The sequence below is a fragment of the Mesoplodon mirus genome (assembly GCF_964341445.2).
Source record: "Mesoplodon mirus genome assembly, chromosome: 3".
Taxonomy (NCBI): Eukaryota; Metazoa; Chordata; class Mammalia; order Artiodactyla; family Ziphiidae; genus Mesoplodon; species Mesoplodon mirus.
The window spans coordinates 172,339,816-172,365,161 of record NC_138978.1 but is presented as its reverse complement, the minus strand read 5'-3'; the positions used below and the strand labels follow the sequence as shown (position 1 = coordinate 172,365,161).

At 36.3% G+C, this 25,346-nt stretch overlaps 1 protein-coding gene across 2 annotated transcripts in view; it reads right to left on the bottom strand.

Moving 5' to 3' along the window:
- The window catches only part of NME7 (NME/NM23 family member 7), a 263,616-nt gene that overhangs the window by 140,281 nt on the left and 97,989 nt on the right, over positions 1–25,346 (bottom strand). For both annotated transcript variants that reach the window (XM_082612065.1, XM_082612066.1), the window contains 2 exons: positions 15,478–15,542; positions 12,304–12,372 (listed from right to left, as the gene is read on the bottom strand). In XM_082612065.1, the coding sequence (XP_082468191.1) occupies positions 12,304–12,372; positions 15,478–15,542 (134 nt within the window). The remainder of the gene's footprint in view (positions 1–12,303; positions 12,373–15,477; positions 15,543–25,346) is intronic.

Here is a 25,346-nt window from a genome sequence, read left to right as displayed (position 1 = left end):
AAACAATGGTAAACATGTGGGTAAATATAAAACATAATTCACAGCAACTAAAAAAGAAAAAAATGTAATTGATTATTTAAAGCAAAAATATTAAAAATGTATTGCAGAGTTTATAACATACATAGATGTAAAATGTATGACAACAGCACACAGAATAGGAAAGAAATGGAAGTATACTGTTTTAGGGTTCTTAACTCTATATGGAAAGTGGTTTAATGAAAAACATGGTCGAAGAAAAGTGCCTCTCACAGTGTCTGAAACATTCAATGAATGGAACACTTCAGGCAGAAGTGAAAATATATATAAAGCCTGGAGGAAAAAGTACATTTGGGGTATATGAAGATCAGTAAAGGAGCCATGATATCAGGATCTGAGTGAGACCACAGAAAAGCAGTTAAGAGATGAGGCCAGATCATGGAGGGCCATGTAAACCATTTTAATGACTTTTGAAGGTTTATGATACATAATGCCAAAGTAAAATAAAGGCAATTTATTACAGAACAATATTTAAATATTAATCTGAACTCAGTCATCATGCCTACTAGAAATGACAGAAGTTAAAAAAGGAGGGAGAGAACTTCATAATTAATATGGTACACAGAACCCTACTCATTAGAATCCCTAGATGTATGCCCCTGAAGTCACTTTACTATTTCACAAAGGTCACATGAAATTGATTTTTATGGATAATTATGTGGAGTAGGATTTTCTGTCTAATGAAATTGAAGTGCTGCCTACACATAAATGTCAAGAGCCAAGTTGTCAGCAGGGGCAGAAGAAGGCATGAGCACGTTATCCAAAGACAGAAGTGTAAATTTTGTCCACCTTTCTTTCACCTGTCTCTCTTTCAGTATTAATAACAAATACCAGTAAAATGATAAACATAGAGGGCTGCACAAAATGCAAAGAAAAAGGTTGAAAAAAGGACTCCATCAATAGCAAAAAGTGTTCCTTAAAAAATGGACTTGAGAATTCTGTTAACAGATTAAGAGAATTAATGAATTAAAAGAATTAACAGAATTCTCAAGTCACCTAGGTTTTTACTTAAGCAAAACACTGTCAAACAAAAAAGCACTTGTTTCCTTCCTTAAGAGCCCTTTGACTACCGTCCCTAAGCAGTTTCCTTAAGTAGTTGCAGTGGGATGTCTGATTTAATATCTCTCCTCACCAGAACATAAGCTCCATGAAGGCAGGGAGTGTGCTTTTTTTGTTCATTTCTGTTTCCCTGGTAGCCAACACATTGTATGGCCCACAGGAGATACTCAATACATGTGTGGCAAATAATTGGATCATGATAACTCTATAAGATAGGAATTATTACCTTTTTATGATTGCAAATGCTGAAACAGCAAATTTAACTGTAAATGATCAACACAGAATCTACTATAAAGATTCTCAGCTACAGTAATAATAATAGTAGTAATAATAAAAAGAGCTAATATTTACTAAAGCAATCGTCTCAGTATATGAGACTGCTTTACAAGATTTATTTCATTTAATCACAATAACTTCATAAAGTAATAGCATTGTTTCTATTTTATATATGGGTAAACTAAAGCTTAAAGAAGGTAAATAACTTCCATGGTCACACAGCTGGTGGGTGTGTTTGGGATTTGAACTTTGCATCTGACTCCATAGCCAAAAAAAACAACAACAAAGGAAACTGAGGTCAGGAAGCTGTAAGCTGTTGCGATGAATTTTGGGAAACAGGAAAATTTTACAGTTTGAAGCAAGTAACATGGGAAAACCTAGAACTAGAGTAGAATTATTAAAAAATATCTGGTACAACAGTGTCAGTGATGACGTACTATTTCACACTACATATTCTACATTTCACACCCTTACATCTTTAAGTTCAAAACAATAAAATGGATGGAACCACTAATATGACCTTATATATCTTATTTCTTTTATAAGTAAGAATCTGAAGACAAAGAAGGTAAAGTGCTGTACTAAAAGTCAGAGTAAGAATCAGATCACCTGTTTTTGTTTCTTTAGACTATGTTGCCTCTTAAGATTATTTTTACATGGCCTACTTTATAGAATTAAATAAATCTCATAAAATTAAGAGACATCCAGTGTCAGCATTTAAAAACTTACCTCTTCCCTGAACTTAAAACTTGAGTCCTAAATATTAACTGTCATGAAAACTAAGAGACCCAAGAGGAAATACAACAATCACAATAGCAAATGAGACCCAGGATTTGCTATCTGATTCTTGCTATCCCAAATTACCCAATGTAAGATATCACAATCATATGCATTTCTAGTATATGAACACAGACCATTGTACAACTTCCTTTGAATGAAATAGTCAGAATCATGAAATGGGAAAAGAACTTTAAAAGAATCAGAGATTATATACAATTCATAAGAATATATTTACTTCAATAAAATATTACTGGGATAAAAACACTCTTTCCCTTTGGGAAAAATTTTCAAGGAAACAACATTTTTTAGCATAAATAAAATTTTATATCATATAAATGCAGTTACATCTCAAAGATACCTGGATATTGATATATTCTGGTTCATATATATAGTGCATTCTCCCATTAAGAGACTGCTACAAACCAATAATTTGAAATACTTGTTTTAAGCTGAATAAGCCATTTTAAGCTGAATAAAAATCATAACCATTACTAAAAATTACTCACAAGACTAATAATTACTCTGAAATAAGGTAGTTTTTCCCCTTCCAAACAGTCCCTCTGTTCCTTCTCCTAAGTAGGTTCTTTTATTAATATTACAAGATTTAAATAGTAATTATAGAGAATATCTTACTGAGAAGATTAAACCAAAGAAAGTACATCAATATCAATCATTCTGGGCTGTCCTGATATTAAAGTATAATATTGCTATTGTCATTCAAATTCCTGATTTCTCAGGGGAAATGACAAATACATCAGTGATGTTTTTATCTTTATCTCCAGAATCCCAAGATCAAAAAATTCGAAGAGTAAATGTATAGTATATAAAAAAATTGCATGTATGGTATTTTCAAAGCACAGAAATATAATGTTGTACACATGAAACATATAATGTTATAAACCAATGTTACCTCAATAAAAAATAAAAGAAAAAGATGAGGCTTTTTTTAAAAAAAAAAAGTTTTTTACCAAAGGGAAATATGGCCTACCTCAGATATGTACATAAAACATTAATGTCCTCAAATACTACTTGCTGCCAAATTCAACACTATCTGATGTTGTATGAGAATGTAACTCAGGATCAAGGCTACTGTGAGATATGCCTCCACGAGTCTCTTCATCTTATATACAATAAAACTATAATATAATGTGCATTAATAAAAGTAGTTGCTTCTAACCATATTTTTTAAAAAGTCCATCAAACACACAAAAGAAGGAAAATGTAAAAAAGGAAGATTTAAGAAATGGAAAACATCTGTCACTGGTTGAATAAATGATGTTAAGATAAGAGCGGTGGGGGGGACCTTCAAGATGGTGGAGGAGTAATATGTGGAGATCACCATCCTCCCCGCAAAATACATCAAAAAAAAATCTCCATGTGGAACAACTCCTACAGAACAACTACTGAACGCTGGCAGAAGACCTCAGACTTCCCAAAAGGCAAGAAACTCGTACTTCGGTAGGACAAAAGAAAAAGCAGAGACAAAAGAATAGGGACGGGACCTGCACCTCTGGGAGGGAGCTGTGAAGGAGGAAAGGTTTCCGCACACTAGGAAGCCCCTTCACTGGTGGAGATAGGGGGTGGGCTGGGGAGAAGCTTCGGAGCCACAGAGGACAGCGCAGCAACAGGGGTGCAGAGGGTGAAGCGGAGAGATTCCCACACAGAGGATCGGTGCTGACCAGCACTCACCAGCCTGAGAGGCTCATCTGCTCACCCGCTGGGGAGAGTGGGGGCTGGGAGATGAGGCTCCAGCTTCAGAGGTCAGATCCCAGGGAGAGGACTGGAGTTGGCTGTGTGAACACAGCCTGAAGGGGGTTAGGGCACCATAGCTAGCAGGGAGGGAGTCCAGAAAAAGTCTGGACCTGATTAAGAGGCAAGAGACAAATATTTCGGGGAGCACGAGGAGAGGGGATTCAGATCACTGCCTAAATGAGCTCCAGAGATGGGCGTGAACCACGGCTATCAGCGCAGACAGCAGAGATGGGCATGATACGCTAAGCCTGCTCCTGCAGTCATCAAGAAGCCTGTGTGCAAGCACAATTCACTATCCACACCTCCTCTCCCAGGAGCCTGTGCAACCCACCACTGCCAGGGTCCCGTGATCTAGAGACAACTTTCCTGGGAAACACGTGGTGCACCTCAGGCTGGTGCAACGTCACACCAGCCTCCTCCGCTGCAGGCTCTCCCTGCATTCCATACCCGTCCCTGCCCCTGGCCTGAGTGAGCCAGAACCCCCTAATCAGCCACTCCTTTAACCCCATGCTGTCTGGGTGAAGAACAGATGCCAGAGGGTGACCTACATGCAGAGGCGGGGCCAAATCCAAAGCTGAACCCCAGGAGCTGTGCGAACAAAGAAGAGAAAGGGAAATCTCTCCCAGCAGCCTCAAGAGCAACAGATTAAATCTCCACAATCAACTTCATGTACCCTGCACCTCTGGAATACCTGAATAGGCAATGGATCATCCCAAAACTAAGGCAGCAGACTTTGGGAATAACTGTAGACTTGGGGGTTGCTTTCTGCATCTAATTTGTTTCTGGTTTTGTTTATCTTAGTTTAGTATTTAGAGCTTATTATCATTGGTAGATTTGTTTATTGATTTGGTTGCTCTCTTCCTTTTATATATATATTTTTTTCCTTTCCTTATTCTCTTTTTGGGAGTGTGTATGTGTATGCTTCTTTGTGTGATTTTGTCTGTATAGGTTTGCATTTACCATTTGTCCTAGGATTCTGTCCGTTTTTTTCTTGTTCTTTTTTGTTTTACTATCGTTTTTAGCGCTCGTTATCATTGTTGGATTAGTTTATTGGTTTGGTTGCTCTCTTCTTTCCTTTCGTTTTTTAAATAACATTTTAATATTTGTATTTTAATAATATTTTTTAATTTTAATTATTTAATTTTATTTATTTAGTTTTCCTTCTTTCCTTTTTTTCCCCTCCCTTTTCTTCTGAGACATGTGGTTGACAGGGTCTTGGTGCTCTGGTCGGGTGTCAGGCCTGAGCCTCTGAGGTGGGAGGCTGATTTCAGGACACTGGTCCCCCAAGGACCTCCCAGCCCCACATAATATCAATTGGCGAGAGCTCTCCCAGAGATCTCTGCCTCAACACTAAGACCCAGCTCCACTCAACGACCAGCTCCACTCAATGACCAGGATGCCCATGCCAAACAAGTAGCAAGACAGGAACACAACCCCACACATTAGCAGATAGGCTGCCTAAAATCATAATAAGCTCACAGACACCGCAAAACACACCAACAGATGTGGTCCTTCCCATCAGAAAGATAAGATCCAGACTCATCCACCAGAACACAGGCAGCAGTCCCCTGCACCAGTAAGCCTACACAACCCACTGAACCAACCTTAGCCACTGGGGGCAGACACCAAAAACAACGGGAACTACAAACCTGCAGCCTGCAAAAAGGAGACCCCAAACAAGGTAAGTTAAGCAAAATGAGAAGATAGAGGAACACACAGCAGATGAAGGAGTAAGGTAAAAACCCACCAGACCAAACAAATGAAAATGAAATAGTCAGTCTACCAGAAAAAGAATTCAGAGTAATTATAGTTAAGATGATAAAAATCGTGGAAATAGAATGGAGAAAATACAAGAAACATTAAACAAGGACCTAGAAGAACTAAACAGCAAACAACGATGACTGACGCAAAAAATGAAATTAAAACTTCTCTACAAGGAATCAATAGCAGAATAACTGACGCAGAAAATGGATAAGTGACCTGGAAGTTAAAATAGTGGAAATAACTACCACAGAGCAGAATAAAGAAAAAAGAATGAAAAGAATTGAGGACATTCTCAGAGACCTCTGGGACAACATTAAATGCCCCAAAATTCGAATTACAGGGGTCCCAGAACAAGAAGAGAAAAAGGACTGGGAAAATATTTGAATAGATTATAGTTGAAAAATTCCCTAATATGGGAAAGTAAATAGTCAATCAAGGCCAGGAAGCGCAGAGTCCCATACAAGATAAATCCAAGGAGAAACACACCAAGACACATATTTATAAAGCTATCAAAAATTAAATACAAAGGAAAAGTATTAAAAGCAGCAAGGGAAAAGCAACAAATAACATACAAGGAAATCCCCATAAGGTTAACAGCTGATCTTTCAGCAGAAACTCTGCAAGCCAGATGGGTGTGGCAGGACATATTGAAAGTGATGAAAGGGACAAACCTACAACCAAGATAACTCTACCCAGGTGGGAGGGATACACAACAGTGAGGAGATATGGGGATATATGTATATGTATGGCTGATTCACTTTGTTATAAACCAGAATCTAACACACCATTGTAAAGTAATTATACTCCAAAAAAGATGTTAAAAAAAAAGAAAGATTACTCTACCAAGCAAGGACCGCATTCAGATTCAATGGAGAAATTAAAACCTTTACAGACAAGCGAAAGTTAAGAGAATTCAGCACCACCAAACCAGCTTTACAACGAATGCTACAGAAACTTCTATAGGCAGGAAACACAAGAGAAGGAAAAGACCTACAATAACAAACCCAAAACAATTAAGAAAACGGTAATAGGAACATACATATCGATAATTACCTTAAATGTAAAAGGATTAAATGTTCCAACCAAAAGACACAGAAAGCTGAATGCATACAAAAACAAAACCTGTATATAGGCTGTCTACAAGAGACCCACTTCAGACCTAGGGACACATACAGACTGAAAGTGAGGGGATGGAAAAAGATATTCCATGCAAACGGTAATCAAAAGAAAGCTGGAGTAGCAATTCTCATATCACACAAAATAGACTTTAAAATAAAGACTATTACAAGAGACAAAGAAGGACACTACATAATGATCAAGGGATCAATCCAAGAAGAAGATATAACAATTGTAACTATTTATGCACCCAACATAGGAGCACCTCAATATATAGGGCAAATGCTAACAGCCATAAAAGGGGAAATCAACAATAACAAAATAATACTAGGGGACTTTAACACCCCACTTTCACCATGGACAGATCATCCAAGATGAAAATAAATAAGGAAACACAAGCTTTAAAAGACACATTAAACAAGATGGACTTAATTGATATTTATAGAACATTCCATCCAAAAACAACAGAATACACTTTCTTCTCAAGTGCTCATGGAACATTCTACAGGATAGACCATATATTGGGTCACACATCAAGCCTTGGTAAATTTAAGAAAACTGATATCGTATCAAGTATCTTTACCAACCACAACGCTATGAAAGTAGATATCAATTACAGGAAAAAATATGTAAAAAATACAAACAGATGGAGGCTAAACAATACTCTATTAAATAACCAAGAGATCACTGAAGAAATCAAAGAGGAAATCAAAAAACACCTAGAAACAAATGACAATGAAAACACAATGACCCAAAACCTATGGGATGCAGCACAAGCAGTTCTAAGAGGGAAGTTTATAGCAGAACAATCCTACCTCAAGGAAAAAGAAAAATCTCAAATAAACAACCTAACTTTACACGTTAAGCAATTAGAGAAAGAAGAACAATAAAAACCCAAAGCTAGCAGAAGGAAAGAACTCATAAAGATCAGACCAGAAATAAATGAAAAAGAAATGAAGGAAACAATAGCAAAGATCAATAAAACGTAAAACTGGTTCTTTGAGAAGATTTAAAAAATTGATAAACCATTAGCCAGACTCATCAAGAAAAAAAGGGAGAAGACTCAAATCAATAGAATTAGAAATGAAAAAGGAGAAGTAACAATTTGACACTGCAGAAATACAAAGGATCACTAGAGATTACTACAAGCAACTATATACCAATAAAATGGACAACCTGGAAGAAATGGACAAATTCTAGAAAAGCACAACCTTCCAAGACTGAACTAAGAAGAAACAGAAAATATAAACAGACCAATCTCAAGCACTGAAATTGAAACTGTAATTAAAAATCTTCCAACAAACAAAAGCCCAGGACCAGATGGCTTCACAGGCGAATTCTAATATTTACACAAAAGCTAACACCTATCCTCAAACTCTTCCAAAATATAACAGAGGGAGGAACACTCCCAAACTCACTCTATGCGGCCACCATAACCCTGATACAAAAGTCAGACAAAGATGTCACAAAGAAAGAAAACTACAGGCCAATATCACTAATGAACACACATGCAAAAATCCTCAACAAAATACTAGCAAACAGAATCCAACAGCATATTGAAAGGATCATACACCATGATCAAGTAGGGTTTATCCCAGGAATGCAAGGATTCTTCAATATATGCAAATCAATCAATGTGATAAACTATATTAACAAATGGAAGGAGAAAAACCATATGATCATCTCAATAGATGCAGAAAAAGCTTTTGACAAAATTCAACACCCATTTATAATAAAAAACCCTCCAGAAAGTAGGCATAGAGGGAACCTACCTCAACATACTAAAGGCTATATATGACAAACCCACAGCCAACATCGTTCTCAATGGTGAAAAACTGAAACCATTTCCACTAAGATCAGGAACAAGGTTGCCCACTCTCGCCACTATTATTCGACATAGTTTTGGAAGTTTTAGCCATAGCAATCAGAGAAGAAAAAGAAGTAAAAGGAATCCGAATCGGAAAAGAAGAAGTAAAACTGTTACTGTTTGCAGATGACATGATACTATACATAGAGAATCCTAAAGAGGCTACCAGAAAACTACTAGAGCTAATCAATGAATTTGGTAAAGTAGCAGGATACAAAATTAATGCACAGAAATTTCTTGCATTCCTATATACTAATGATGAAAAATCTGGAAGAGAAATACAGAAACACTCCCATTTACCACTACAACAAAAAGAATAAAATACTTAGGAATAAACCTACCTAAGAAGACAAAAGACCTGTATGCAGAAAACTATAAGACACTGATGAAAGAAATTAAAAATGATACAAACAGATGCAGAGATATACCATGTTCTTGGATTGGAAGAATCAACATTGTGAAAATGACTATACTACCCAAAGCAATCTACAGATTCACTTGCAATTCCTATCAAACTACCAATGGCATTTTTCACAGAACTACAACAAAAATTTTCACAATTTGTATGGAAACACAAAAGACCCTGAATAGCCAAAGCAATCTTGACAAAGAAAAGCAGAGCTGGAGGAATCAGGCTCCCTGACTTCAGACTATACTACAAAGCTACACTAATCAAGAAAGTATGGTACTGGCACAAAAACAGAAATATATATGAATGGAACAGGATAGAAAGCCCAGAGATAAACCCACACACATATGGTCACTTATTTTTGATAAAGGAGGCAAGAATATACAATGGAAAAAAGACAGCCTCTTCAATAATTGGTGCTGGGAAAACCGGACAGCTACATGTAAAAGAATGAAATTAGAACACTCCCTAACACCATACACAAAAATAAACTCAAAATGGCTTAAAGCCCAAAATGTAAGGCCAGATACTATAAAACTCTTAGAGAAAAACATAGGCAGAACACTCTATGACATAAATCACAGCAAGATCCTTTTTGACCTACCCCCTAGAGAAATGGAAATAAAAACAAAACTAAACAAATGGGACCTAATGAATCCTAAAAGCTTTTGCACAGCAAAGGACATCATAAACAAGACAAAAAGACAACCCTCAGAATGGGAGAAAATATTTTCAAATGAAGCAACAACAAAGGATTAATCTCCAAAATTTACAAGCAGCTCAGGCAGCTCAACATCAAAAAAACAAACAACCCAATCCAAAAATGGGCAAAATATATACAGACTGCCAACAAACACACGAAAGGATGCTCAACATCACTAATCATTAGGGAAATGCAAATGAAAACTACAGTGAGGTATTACCTCACACCGGTCAGAATGGCCATCATCAAAAAATTTACAAACAATAAATGCTGGAGAGGATGTGGAGAAAAGCAAACTCTCTTGCACTGTTGGTGGGAATATAAATTGATACAGCCGTTATGGAGAACAGTATGGTTCTTAAAAAACTAAAAATAGAACTACCATACGACCCAGCAATCCCACTACTGGGCATATACCCTGAGAAAACCATAATTCAAAAAGAGCCATGTACCACAGTGCTCACTGCAGCTCTATTTACAATAGCCAGGACATGGAAGCAACCTAAGTGTCCATGGACAAACGAATGGATAAAGAAGATGTGGCACATATATGCAATGGAGTATTACTCAGCCATAAAAAGAAACGAAATTGAGTTATTTGTAGTGAGGTGGATGGACCTAGACACTGTCATACAGAGTGAAGTGAGTCAGAAAGAGAAAAACAAATACCATATGCTAACACATATATATGCAATTAAAAAAAAAGGGTTCTGAAGAACCTAGGGGCAGGACAGGAACAAAGACACAGATGTAGAGAATGGACTTGAGGACACAGGGAGGGGAAAGGGTAAGCTGGGACGAAGTTAGAATGTGGCATGGACATATATACACTACCAAATTTAAAATAGATAGCTAGTGGAAAGCAGCCACATAGCACAGGGAGATCAGCTTGGTGCTTTGTGTCCACATAGAGGGGTTGGCTAGGGAGGGTGGGAGGGAGACACAAGAGGGAGGGGATATGGGGATATATGTATATGTATAGCTGATTCACTTTGTTATACAGCAGAAACTAACACACCATTGTAAAGCAACTATACTCCAATAGAGATGTTTAAAAAAATAAAAATAATAGGTAATAGCTAAATTCATAAGCCCTGAGAATTTGAGATGAGGGAATAAATTTAATTAGAAGGCATACAAATAGTCATCAAAAATTGTAGCATAGTCGGACAGAAAAAAACAAACATCATATGATATCACTTATATGTGGAATCTAAAAAAATGATACAAATGAACTTATTTACAAAACAGAAATAGACTCACAGATTTAGAAAACGCATTTACCGTTACCGAAAGGGAAACGTGGCGGGGAGAGATAAATTAGGAATTTGGGATTAACATATACACACACTACAATATATAAAATAGATAACCAACAAGGACTTATTGTATAGCTCAGGGAACTCTACTCAATATTCTGTAATAACCTGAATGGGAAAAGAATCTGGACAAGAACTGATACATGTATATGTATAACTGAATCACTTTGCTGTATACCTGAAACTGACACAACATTGTAAATCAACTATACTCCAATATAAAATGAAAATTTTAAAAATTTAAAAATAAATTAATAAAAAAGGTAAGAACACATTTTAAAATTTCTTCCATTTAAGAAAAAAAAGAGCATAACTCTAAAATGAGTAAGCTAACAAGATTAAAGTTCGATAACCTATAGCAAAAGAACACTCTGGTTCCTCTAAAGAATGGTGGATCACTACCAGTATGCTGAATGCAAATATAATATCTCATTATTGGCCTTTACTATGTAGGGCTAAATAAGACAAAGGCTCAGGTCATTTCTTAAAGTAGGTTGAAAGGAAAGGGCATAGAGAAGTGAGGAGAGGGGAATCTAGTTTCATTGTCAGGAATAGTGAACTTGATGCAAAAAAAAAAAAGCCAAAATTCTCTATAAAACAATGTGGGTGATGAGGCAGGCCACCAGCACAAACGTATATAATTTGATAAAAGGGGAAGAAACTAACTTTGATTAAATATCTATCATGTATTATTTTAATAAACAACATTCAGCTTATCTGAATATAGTCTTGTTTTCAAGAACGAATTTCACTGCCCTCTAAACAACTCCCTTTAAGTCTTATCATTTCTTCAGTCTCCATCGCATTGTCAGATGATTCTATCTGCGTTTGTAGCATTAAGTAGACACTAACTACTGCTATGAAGTTACATTAAGAACTATTTGCTCTCAACTTTTTAAAGCATTTTGGACAGTCTTCCACCCTGAGAATTTTATAATGTTCATAGATAATATCAAAATGTGTCAATATCTCAGCAAAGTGTTTTTTCAATTCCTGTATATTTTTGTTTCATAAATGAAATAGCATCATATTTTAAAAACTGACCCAGTGGCTCTGAGGGATAAAAAATGCCTCAGTCACTGGTATGATCAGTTGGCAATTGGCAGAATCATGAATACTTCAAGCAATACTTTCATGATTATAAATTATACTGAGATCTACAAGATTTGAGATACACAAGTTGTTTTCAGTACCAATGCTTTACATTTATTTCGATACTTACGTTATACTCAGACACGACTCCTTTATAAATTTCATAAAACTCTTCAACATTAACTCGATCCATGTTGAACTATATTAAAAAAAAAAAAACAACATAAGCCAACCAACACAATAGAATGAGCGACACTTAGCACTCAACATTTATGATCTCTTGGATATATTTCCTTTAAAATGTAAACCTTGAACAAATTAAACAGTCTTTGAAGAAACAGTGTTAAAGTTCAGATAATCAATAACAAATTATTGTTTATCAAAAATAAAAAATTAGGGCCTCCCTGGTGGCGCAGTGGTTGAGAGTCCGCCTGCCGATGCAGGGGATACGGGTTCGTGCCCCGGTCTGGGAGGATCCCATATGCCGCGGAGCGGCTGGGCCCGTGAGCCATGGCCGCTGGGCCTGCGCATCCGGAGCCTGTGCTCCGCAACGGGGGAGGCCACAACAGTGAGAGGCCCGCATACCGCAAAAAAAAAAAAAAATAAATAAAAATAAAAAAAAAAAAATAAAAAATTATTTATAACATTTGAGTACTTAAATATATCAAGCATTGTTCTAGGTCCTGTAGGTACATCATCTCACTTAATTGTAAAAACCACCCTACAAGGTAAGTAATGTTAATAGCCCCCATTTACAGATGAGGTGAAGACTCAGAGGGGTTATGTAGCCTTCAGTACTTGGCATTCCATCTTAAGCAGTCTGATCCCACTGATCGTACTCTCAGCCACTACACTCCACCTCGCTGAATAAAACCTCATTCCTGGTACAGAAATGACTTATATATCTATACAATGTAATGTTGTTTATCGATAGATTAGTGGCACAAATAAGAGGCACAGGGAGATCAGCTCGATGCTTTGTGATGACCCAGAGGGGTGGGATAGGGAGGGTGGGAGGGAGGGGATATGGGGATATATGTATACATATAGCTGATTTGCTTTGTTGTACAGCAGAAACTAACACAACATTGTAAAGCAATTATACTCCAATAAAGATGTAAAAATAAATGAATAAATAAAAATAAATTAAAAAAAATTTTTTTAAAGAAATATTACTAAAGAAAAGTTCTTCAAATTTTGTAGAGGGGAGCTGGAAATAATACCCTTTTCCTCCCAAGCATTCAGAAAAATCCCTAGTCTGGCTCATAATAAAGCACTGAAACCATTCATCTGGAAATCCTACTCCTCTTCAAAAAGAATTGTCAGAATATGCTAATAAGGTAAACTTACAAAGAGTCATTCTTATCCAGGCTGGATTCAAACTTAGAAATAAAGTTTCATTAAGTTCTACCATCTCAAGAATCAGAACCTTAAATTTTTTAAAAATAGCCTCAGACTTCCCAATTTTGTTTTCCTCCCTACTTTGCTTCTTTATTGTTGCCAGGATTGAAGATCACTAAGAAGTTTCTGTCTACCCAGACAATAGTTCAAACTAGGAAGATTTATTTTCATAGGCAACATAACTATTAGAGGGAGGGAATTTTGTTTAATTTCAGTATATTATTTGATATTCATACAAATTCTTATATTACTAATACCATAAAATAATAACAGAAAATATAATTTATTAAATACTTAGTAACTTGTATTGGAAATTCTACAAAGTATTGTGTAGGGTTATTTCATTTATTCCATGAAATAATCCACTGAGGCAAATAATATTCTCATTGCCTAGCTGAGAAAACTGAACAATGCTTAAAATCTGGCCAAGTTCACATACCTAGAAAGCAGAAGACACATGATTCAGAAATAGAGCTTTCTGATTCCAAAAATCACGACACAATTGTCACTAAACTACCATGCCTCCCCCATAAGTTCAACTGATTCTTTTCTTTTTAATTATTTTTTTTCACTGAGCACCTACTATGGACAATCACTATTCTAGGTTGTAGGCCTAGAGTTAGATCAATGATTAATTCTAAAATTTCCACAAGGATTACTACTTAAGGAGGCTTAGGTCCTATAACCCTGTGACTACATCACCAAGCTAATACTTTGAGAACGTTTTGGCTAACAATTTCATTATAGTCCTGGGTAAGATTCTTCAATTATTAACTTCCTCATCAGTCTCCAAGTTGTGCCTGATAACTCTGTAAACTAGCTGATATTTATGACCTTTTCTCAGCTTATTATCATTCCCACCAATCCAGGATACAAAATAGGCAGAACCTCAGTTAGTGCCCTGACCTCTGATTTTGGGTGATCCTAAGACTTCATAGAAATCAAAAGCAGTTCCTTTTCAGAAAAAGAGCAAATAAATTATATTGGTAAGAAAATTCTTTCCAAAACTGGCATTTCACTGTCATAATAACGCAAACTTGCTGGCCTTCAAAAATTGTAAAATGTAAAGATAGACTATTTAAAGATGATTTTAAACCCTAGAACAGCACTAAAAAAATTTTTAGAGGTATAAGTAATAAATCGATAGTGAAAGTAAAATGGAATCATTAAAAAAATCCCCATTAATGCAAGAAAAAGAGGAAAAAAGAAACAAAAACAAAAAAAATTGTAAAATGTAAATTATTTGATTCCTGTAATAATTTGTGCCCAATTTATCATCAAATACACTGATAAGTATAGCACAAAGATATAGAAGGACTCTATAGAAGTTAATATTGTTTCTTCAGTGAAGGGTTTCCTAGAAATGTGCCAGCAGGGCAATTTTGAATGATTGTGGGCTCCGGAGATCCAGTGGTATGACTGCCAAGAGAGGGGCTGAAATGTGCTAACTCCAAAGAAGATACTGAGGGAAACTCCAGAAACCAGCAAAGGTCCTGGGAAAAATCTGAACTGGTTCTCTTCTTAGTCACAAATCCAGACAACAGAAAATTCATTATAACTACTTAGCTTAATTCTATATTTTGTTTGGAGGAACTAAATGTATTGTTTCAGTCTGCATTTATTTTGCAACTAAAGTTCCAGGAATTACATAAACCTGCTTTATAAGCTTAAATTAGATGTACCATTAGAATATTAGTTCTCTTAGTGAGAGATTATATAGGTAAAATCAGTTCAAAAATTTTTTTTTACTATAAGGTTATCAAGTTCAACAAATATATCTTTTATTTTTAATGCATTGAGCTCACAAGTATACAGAGAAAATTCAGTGTAAAAAATTTTCAAGCACACTTCAAAAAAAAAACACAGTTCCTCAGTAAGTTATGACCTATTGCAAACTACCTACCATCTGCATAGCTGAAATTTCAAAACCTGCATCTCGGATGGCCATCAGAATCTTTCCCAGCAGTCCTGGAAATACAGAACAAATGAGTTCAAACAATATAAAATTTCTAAGGCATTTTAGTTTTAGAGAAATGCAAATTTTCTATATCAAAGTACTTTGCTTACATTCTATAGGAAGGAATCACATATTTCTGAGGGAAACTAAACCCCTAATACTGTAATCCCATTTGATTCACTTAGTAAAGTGCTTCAGGAATACCAACAATGATCTTGAAGATTATGCAAAAGACTTTTAAGTTACTATTGCCTTTAAGGACCCTGAGGGCTAGTGATGTAAAGAATATGAAAATCAAACAATTAAAGTAATATTACCAAAAAAATTGAAATGTTCAAGTACCAGATACAGAAGGAGTTCACAGGAGGAGTTCAAAGAAGGAGAAATATCAAATTATAACTGAAGAGGGGAACAGAAGCTTCAAGGGGATATGAGAGCATGAACTGGCCCTTAAAGGCTATATAGGTAGATGGCATTATATAGGGACAGAGGTATAAAAAGAGATAAGGCATAATTCTGGGAAAAATGTGAATATGTGTACACAATAGTAAGAAGTCAAAAAAGAAAAAGATAAAAAAGGAAAAGAGATTTAATCCAAATTGATAAAGGCCTTAGATGTCAACATGAGGAATTTGGTCTTTATCCCACGAATAGCAACATTTATAATGGTGTTTGTAGACTCTGGAGGTCTAGAACTGAGTTTTTAGATTCCATTAGTCTTCTATAAAAATCTCCTAAGTTTCTTTTTTTCAAGTGAACTAAAATTCTCCCTCTCTCTCTCCCTCTCTCTCTCTCTCTCACACACACACACACACGCATGCGCACACACACACACACACACACACACTCCATATTCTGGATCATCTTGATGTTCACCTAATAACCCCCAAAAACCAAGTAGTATCAGTGCCCGAATGTGCATTTTTATTTACTATCTTACTGCTGCCAAATAGGCTACTTTAATTGTAGCTGGCTGAGAGATGAAGAAAAAAAAAAAAGACAAGGACAGATCTATTTCTTAAATGATATGTTTGTACCAAGTGAAGGCCAAATGATACCATAATATGCTGTAGAAACAAAGGTTTCTCAGAAGTTTCAAGAGTAGAATAGGCCCGGTGGTGCAGTGGTTAAGACTCCAAGCTCCCAATGCAGGGGGCCCAGGTTCGATCCCTAGTCAGGGAACTAGATCCCACGTGCATGCCGCAATTAAGAGTTTGCATGCCGCAACTAAGGAGCCCACCTGCTGCAACTAAGACCCGGTGCAACTTAATTAATTAATTAATTAATTTTTAAAAAGAGTAGAATAGGTCCATGCCATACTCAGAGCACTTAGTACCATATTCATGTTGAGCTTACTGATTAAGTTTCAGCAAACATCTTTTGTCACATTAATGTTAACTTAAATTTTATCTATTTTATAGTTTTGTTTGTAATGAATTTGTAAACTGTTTTGGTAATACAATTTTATGTGCAAACGTTTATATTTAGTTGTATATTTGGACATATTTAAGTTACATTATAATTAAGAGATTTTATGCCAACACTGGGAATCCATGAGAAAATTTTTCCTTCAAAAGAAACACTGCCAAAAGAAATGAATCACTGAAAATGTTGAACAGGAGAATACAGGATAAATACAGTATTTAGGAAGACTACTAATGTAATAATAATGGGCAAGCTGGTCTGAAGAAAAGAATAAGGGATAGAAAGAATAGCAAAGGCTGCTGAAGTCATCTACTGTGCTGACTGGACTTGGATGGCAGTAGTAGAGAAACAAAGAAGTAATGAATACAAGATATTTCCAAACAAAAAGCAACAAGACTCAAGTAACAAGACTCAAGTGAACACAGAGTGTGAACATGAAGGAATAAAGGTTTTGAGTCTAAGTAACTAGAAGAATGATAGCACTTTTAAGAAGAAAACAAGCTAAGAAACCAAATTAAGACAAAAGTGAATGATTCTGGACACAGAAACAGAATTTTAGTGCAGAACGCTGATCAGCATTTGAGAAGACAGTATATCCAACGGCAATAAAAATCATCAAGGAATGAATGAATAAACTCCCTGTACTGAATGAATGAATAAACTCCCTGTACTGAATGAATGAATAAACTCCCATTGGTAATATGGGGTTGTATTCCAATAGATAGACAGATATAATGAGGCTACAGAGAGGTTAGAGCTGAAGTGATGAGAATAGATGACTACTTGTTTGACAAAAAGAAGGGCAAAAGCAAAAAAAGAGTTGGGAGGAATGAGTTTTGAGAAAATATCTAAAGTTTGGGGACATGTAAAAGGATACTTGCAAAAGAATAAAGAAGGAAAATATTACAGTAGTATCAAAAGAAGGAGGAAATTCTTAGAATACAGGGATAGTTAAGAATTAAAGGAGATTAAGCACCTTGGAACTAAGATAAATCCTTTGGCTTAAGCTAGATGGTATGATGATATTAAAGAAAGTCTTATCAACAGAGTGTTAGGAAAGAGAAGTTAGATAACCTATTAGTAATCGGTACCAAACACTCAGATGGCATCGGACACAGGAATGTTAACCAAAATTCCAGGTCTTTTATCAATAGGAAAAGTATAGACAAAAGTTAGGAAAGAAGAAAGTAAATTAATTATTGGGGACTGAGCCCTTTTATATGAAGTTATTCCACTTAATCCTTAAAGCAATACACTAAAACAGGGGCTACCATCCCACCATGAGGTGAGAATATATGAAGATTTGGAGAAGACAAATAACGCTCAACGTTACAAAATTAGTGGGTCTCCAAATCTCACTGTCTTTCTGCAAGTTTCAATAGAAAAACAGGAACGTGTATATGAAAACCTGATATGTAAAACTCACTAGACAATATAACCCCCTGAGGCAAGGGCCATGTTCATTTTAGGACTCATTTTATCTCCAGTGACACTAGCATAGCGTTCAGCATGTAGTAGGTAGTTAACAAATATTGTTCACTGAATTACAAAGTTAATAAAAGAAATAACCAAAGGAAAAAACAGTCATAGCTCTCTGACTGATGCAAGTCTGAGAAACTCTAAAGCTCTTCAGAGCGCAATTAGAAAATACCAGAAAATTGTAAAGGAGTAATTAAAATTAGAGAAGGGAAAAAAAATTTAATTTTTTGGCTTAACAGTTTGAGAAAAAAAAGTTCATACTGGCCTCATGCCACATACAAACATTAATCCTAATGAATTCAAGGTAAATGTAAAAAAAATAAAGGCAATTGATTAGAAAAACATATAGGTGATTATACTCATGATATAGTTAGCCTTTTAAAAAGGAAAGAAAAAGGTTGGTTCCTTGGTGTAAGCTTCAATTCCAGCTCTGGATAGACTCACCCTCCTCCAATAGGCAATCTTTTTTTCATATCTTTTTCCATATATTTATTCCTTTCTACTTGGTTCATTTTTCCTCTCACCCTCACCATCAGTCCACCTTCTAAGTCTTTCCTCAGTGTCTTCTGAAGTCCTGAAGTATTTTGAACAGTTACCTTTATGCCCTCAGTCTCAGTTACCCCACCACAAGCTCTCTTACTTAGAATTTAATCTTCATTTTCATTTACCTGCAATCGTAGCAGGTTAAAGGCTTGCCTCCTTTTCCCCCTTGCTATGATTTAAATTTTTGTGTGCCAACCAACTTCACATGTAGCCCAATATGATGGTATTAGGAGGTGGGGCCTTTGGAAGGTGCCCCATGAGGCTGGAGCCCTCATAAATGAGATCAGTAAAGGCCGAGATTTTAGATGGATTAATAAAATAAGATCCAATTATATGATATCTATAAGAAAGCAAGTTTAAATATGAAGACACAGGTAGGCTGAAAGTAAATGGATGGAAAAAGATATACCATGCAAACAATAAGTATAAGAAAGTTGTAATGATTATATTAATTTCAAATAAAGTAGAATTTATGCAAACAGTATTACACAGATAAATGTCCCAAGAGGCATTAGGAGACAGTACTTTAGACAGAGAGCTAAAAGAAAACGGATATTCATGGCAAAAAGAGCACTGAGCAAAGGTACAGAGAGGTAAAAACAACATGGTTCTTTTGATGAGGGGAAATGAGACAGGAGGGATCATAGGAGAGGTGGTAGAAGCCACTGATAGAGGGACTTTTGGACCACATACAGAGGTTTGAATTTTATCCTATAGGCCAGAAGTTCCCAAAACATTTTGGTCTCATGGGCCCCTTAACTCTTAGAAATTATTAAAGACTCTAAAACACTTTTATGTAAATAGGTTATATTGATAAATATTTGTTGTATTAAACAGCAAATTTTAAAATATTTATTAACTTAAGTATAACAAAAAATATTTACTTTTTTTTTTTTTTTAACGGTACGCGGGCCTCTCAGGGTTGTGGCCTCTCCCGCTGCGGAGCACAGGCTCCGGATGCACAGGCTCAGCAGCCATGGCTCACAGGCCTAACCGCTCCACGGCATGTGGGATCTTCCCAGACCGGGGCATGAACCCGTGTCCCCTGCATCGGCATGCCGATTCTCAACCACTGTGCCACCAGGGAAGCCCAAAATATTTACATTTTAACATAAATATGATTTTTATGAGAAAAACAACTATTTTCCAAAACAACAAAAAAATCAGTGAGAAGAGAGATATTGTTTTACATTTTTTAAAAATCTCTAATGTCTAATTTAATGAAAAGCAGCTGCATTCAACTTTCAACCTGCTGTTATGTGCTGTTTGCTTAAAGTATATTTAGTTGGAAAACGGTGTAGTATTTTAATAGCCTTTAATATAATTGTATATATTCTTCTTCACTTGACAAGTGGTAGTTTCTTAAAAGCTCACTGCAATATATAATTTCAAACTTCTACCAACGACCTTTATTTTAACCCTGTTGCATTAAAATCCACTGGTCAATCTTGTACTTTGTATAAATATTTTATCCATGCATGATTTTATAACATCATACACACTGATCATTTGGAAAATATTAGTTCACTGAGTTATGCAGATCTTCCAAATGCTCTCTATTATACCACATCAAAAGAAAAAAAAATCCCATTTGTTAAATACCACCAACTGCATCAAAATAATCTAAGTATCAGAAAGCTGTTGAGTTCAAGGTGGTGCATACAGTTTTCCAAGTTCCTAACTCTGATTTTTATTTGTAATTTTATCTTCTTTTGGATTTTTTTCTTGGGCAACAACTACTGTCAGCTGTCCTTTCTTTTAAATGATAGGCTTATTTTAAAGAAAATGCCAGCCAAATATCCATATCTGAATGACCACAGTTTGTGAGTCATTCTTTCAAGGAAAAATGATATTCTATGAAAAAGGTATTTCGTTGAGCTCACAACTCAAACAACTGTACATGTGCTTTTCCTAAAGAGAGCATTATATTTCAGTATGTATCAAAAGTGCTTTATGTATACTTCCCATTTCTTCACACAGAATATTAAAAATATTTTGACTTGAGGGTAAAAAATTAATAATTGCTACTGTTTCATCAAGGACGCTCTTAAGTGAAAGTGGCTTTTTTCCTGCAAATGCAAGAGGTTAAGAACACACTACTAGTACAGTCTGCTGCCACTGTCCTGCTTTGCTCTAAGACACCAGCAGTTTTACCCACCATTGCTTCTGCACCATCAGTCCAAATGTCAACATATTTTAAAAGGTAAATAAATTCTTAGTACTTATGAGATGTGATCTCAAGGATGCCTAAAAGAGGTCTTATTTATTATAATAAAGAAAACATTTTATGGGCTTTGGATCCCATGGCTTCAGACCCCTGGGTTATGGAGTCTGTGGCTTCCCTTCCCTGGGCTGTGGATCCAGATTCTGGCACCCAATCAAATTTCCTTCCAGGAGTTTCCGTTCATCTTATTACTGGCCAATCTGTAGATCTGGCTTCTACTGATTAATTTGTAGAAGAGCCAAATCCATTAAGAAATTTAGATTCTGTACTGTGATTATCTATTATCTTAATTTCCTCCATTGAAAAGTATTCTAATGTTCCCCGATCACCGGCAACTCTTTACCTCTCCAGCCCTCGAACACTGGGTGACAGATTAACTCTGTCAACCTACAAAATTAATGAGAAATTCAAACTGAATTGTTGATAGAATTTATGGTTTTGTACTTCTCCCAAAAATAGATGGAAAATCAAATAATTTGATTTTAATAAACTCTTTATTCTGCTATCCAAAAAAAAAGAAAAAGAAAATATTTTACATGATTACATAAGAATCCTGATCTAAAAAAAAAAAAAAAAGAATCCTGATCTAAATATGAAAGTAGTATTTAGCCCTATGCATTAACCAACACAAAGAGAAATGTACAATCTATATCTATTCTAAATCTATAATCATATTAAACTATGACTTGTGGGATGTAACATTTGAACAGAATAATTCTATTCAGAAATAAACCAATAAAAGTTATAGTCCAAGCAGCACTGACATTGTGCCAAGAACAGTCAGACCTGAGTCAAGGATACTGCTTTTTTTATATTCAGTTGGTTATGTGCAGAGGCAGGACAGAGAGGCATTTAAGAAACCCGTTCTGTGTTTAATAGCTTGAAATGACAAAGTGTCAATAACCATAATCCTTTCCTTTTTCGAGACAGAAAATGTTCAGGTGACTGAACAAATGACAATAACTATGTAAGTGAAGTAGCAAAAGAAAAAGTAAAATTGCATGCCCCACAGCAAACGTGTTCAAAAGGGTCAAACAAAGCAGATGGCTTATTTTATTTGGCTGGTGTTTGCATAGTTAATGTGTTTTTTAATAGTTTGCTTAGAACTCCATGAATGCTACCTAAATGTTTCGAATGTCAAATCACCTCTCCATCTCCACTCTTTCACATACTCAGTTCATATCCTGATACCTTTTACCTGAATTGTTCTAAAGCCTTTTTAATAAGTGGCCACCCTGTATCCAATCATCAATATCAGACATCTATTACTTTGTCTTTCTAAAACCTCTTGCTTCTCCTGGAATTAGGAGCCCTCATTCTCTTTTAGGAAAACTAAACCATTTGACTAGAAAGGGAGTTGCCATCTTCTTACGTGACCCTATAACCATGGGCCTCAGCCAATGGTCAAAAGGTGGACACCAGGACCTAAACAAGGTAAATCATAGCACTCTGCTCCCTAGGCAAAATAATTCACCCAGGAATGGGCCTAGAATTGGCACAAGCCAATCAGAGTCCTTCCCTGGAATTTTTTAGCTAGAACAGGGGGAAAAAAAAATAAAAGTTCTTTCCAGTGTGTTTCTAAGTATATGAGCGCTTGCATTGCTGGAAACCCAACCTCTTTCTCAAGGTGCTGTTAAAAGCTAACCTGTGAGCATGAAATTGATAGCCAAGAGAAAGAAGTACATATGAAAGCCAGAGAGAACAAGGATGTTGAACAAGTCTCCCTAAGCCTAGCTCGACCCCTATTCTTCTTCCAGCCCTAAAATGAGACAAATAGGGAATTCAAGTTGGGTTTCAATCAGTTGTACCAACAGTGTCCTCATGCAGCCCCCCTTTTTATGTAGGATTCTTTATATAGGAGGTGACACACTGTACCCTGAGAAAGAAAGGCTATAGAAGAAAGGGTGGAGAAAGAAGAAACAGCACATTTTGAAAGCTGTGATATTCTGGTGGGTGCTGATTCTGATAAAAGAATTACAATAGCAAATATCCCAGAGAAAAATCCTATGCATAGCCAAATGATCAAAAACTGGGATTAAAAGATCCCACTTTCTGTCTATAAAGTTCATAAAATGATCATGGTTGGAGAGTGGAAGAAAAGTAACTGACAATAAAATATTCAGGTACATTGAAGTTCTAACAGTATTTTTAGAAATAGCAGACTTAACAGTTTAAATAAAAATAGACTTGCCCCAAATAATGGAAACAAAATTGCAAGGCAATCGAATGAAACAGGGACTTTTAACACCCATTGGTATCAATAAGATAAAAAGGACAGTAAAGTTTTTCACACAATTTAAATCACATAACATAACATGGTTTGCACCACTTGGAAGAAAACAAATGAGCACCAGCCTTATATGCTCCAGGATGGATGCACAGGTACCACATAAGGTACCGTAGGTCACCCAAGCAGGTATAATGAGGTGCTAATATAATGTCTAAGGCTTTTTTAGGTATGAATGCAGCAATATTATGAGAGTCTTAGGGATTGGGAAAAATTTCTCCCAAGAGTTACTGTGAAAATATGGCTTGAATTTAAAATGGAAATAAAAAGATGGGATTTTTTTCCAGTTTTAAATAAATACATAAATTGAAGTACAGTTTATATTTTTGAGAATCCATTTTTTTCTCCCTCTGACCTGTACCTGGTCAGGGTAAATGAATCAATGTTAACAGATCTGCCTTGATTTGGCTCTGTTACCTATCGTCATCCCTGCAAAGAAGGCCACTTAGACTGAAAGGCAGCCCTTATGAGTTGAAATAGGATTATACTGCTCATAATAACCTAGAGTTGAAAACGAGTTGTTCTTTCTTCACAGCTGCCAAAGAGGAGTAAAACCTCCCACAGTGTGGCACAGAGAGGAAGACCATCAACAGTGACTACATATGAGATATTTGGCCAGGGACCAAGTGTGTCAATTTACTCTCCAGGCCACAGATGTAAGGGCTGGTAAATAATCCAGTCTGAAGAGACTTCTCCTTTGCCTATCTCAGCCTAACCTCTCTATGGTCTCAGTTTTCTTCCTTGTTTGTAAAAGATGGTAATACCTACCTCATAGGGGTTTTATGAGGATGTAATGTGTCTGTATATGTAAAATTCTTAGAACAGCCAGGGGCACACAACAGCACTATTAGCTAATGATAGCAGCAGTAGAGTAGTACTTGAGCCAAGAATAGCCTGAGTTAGGATGCATAGCTTTGCTTACAGAATGAGCATGAATTTAATTTTTAGCCGTACTGTTAAAATGCAAGCATTTTATATGTCTCGTTTCAAAGAGAATATTGTGTAACCGGTACACTGCAAGGAGGCTAATGCTAGTGCGCAGGTCACACCAAATGAGATGGCTGCAATGACTGATGAGAAGCAGATAACAGGGTCAGGGCAATACCCAGCTACAGGCACAACAGGGCCTGGCAAACCCACCGGTTCTCAGTAGAAAGAAAGTCACTGTTTTCTAAGCCAGCAGTGCCTGGCAAACATTGCGATAAAAATTAGGGGTAGCAGAGCAAGAAAAGAAGGAAGAAGGAGGTCCACTTGACAAAGCAAGGCCTCTCTTTCCCACTACGAACCCCTAGAAATATTTGAGGTGAACTTTGTAGAGCGCTCGAGCCCTGTCTTAGTAGATGAGCATGTGCATCAGTGAAACAATTTCTGTAGATTCATAAAGAATATGTAAAACTTTAAGCAGAATTTGAAACAGAAAGTGTGCCTGTAAAAACCCCTCCAAGGGGAAAAATGACAAGATAACACTTTATATTATATATTACAACAGATTTTTGACATAGGGACTTCCCTGGTGGTCCAGTGATTGAGAATCCGCCTGCCAATGCAGGGGACACGGGTTCGAGCCCTGGTCCAGGAAGATCCCACATGCCGCAGAGCAACTAAGCCCATGTACCACAACTACTGAGCCCGCGCTCTGGAGCCCACAAGCCACAACTACTGAGACTGCGTGCCACAACTACTGAAGCCTGGGCACCTAGAGCCCCTGCTCCGCAACAAGAGAAGCCACCACAATGAGACACCGCGCACTGCAACAAAGAGTAGCCCCCCCCCTCGCTGCAACTAGAGAAAGCCCACGCACAGCAATGAAGATCCAATGCGCCAAAAATAAATAAATTAATTTTTTTAAAAAAGAAT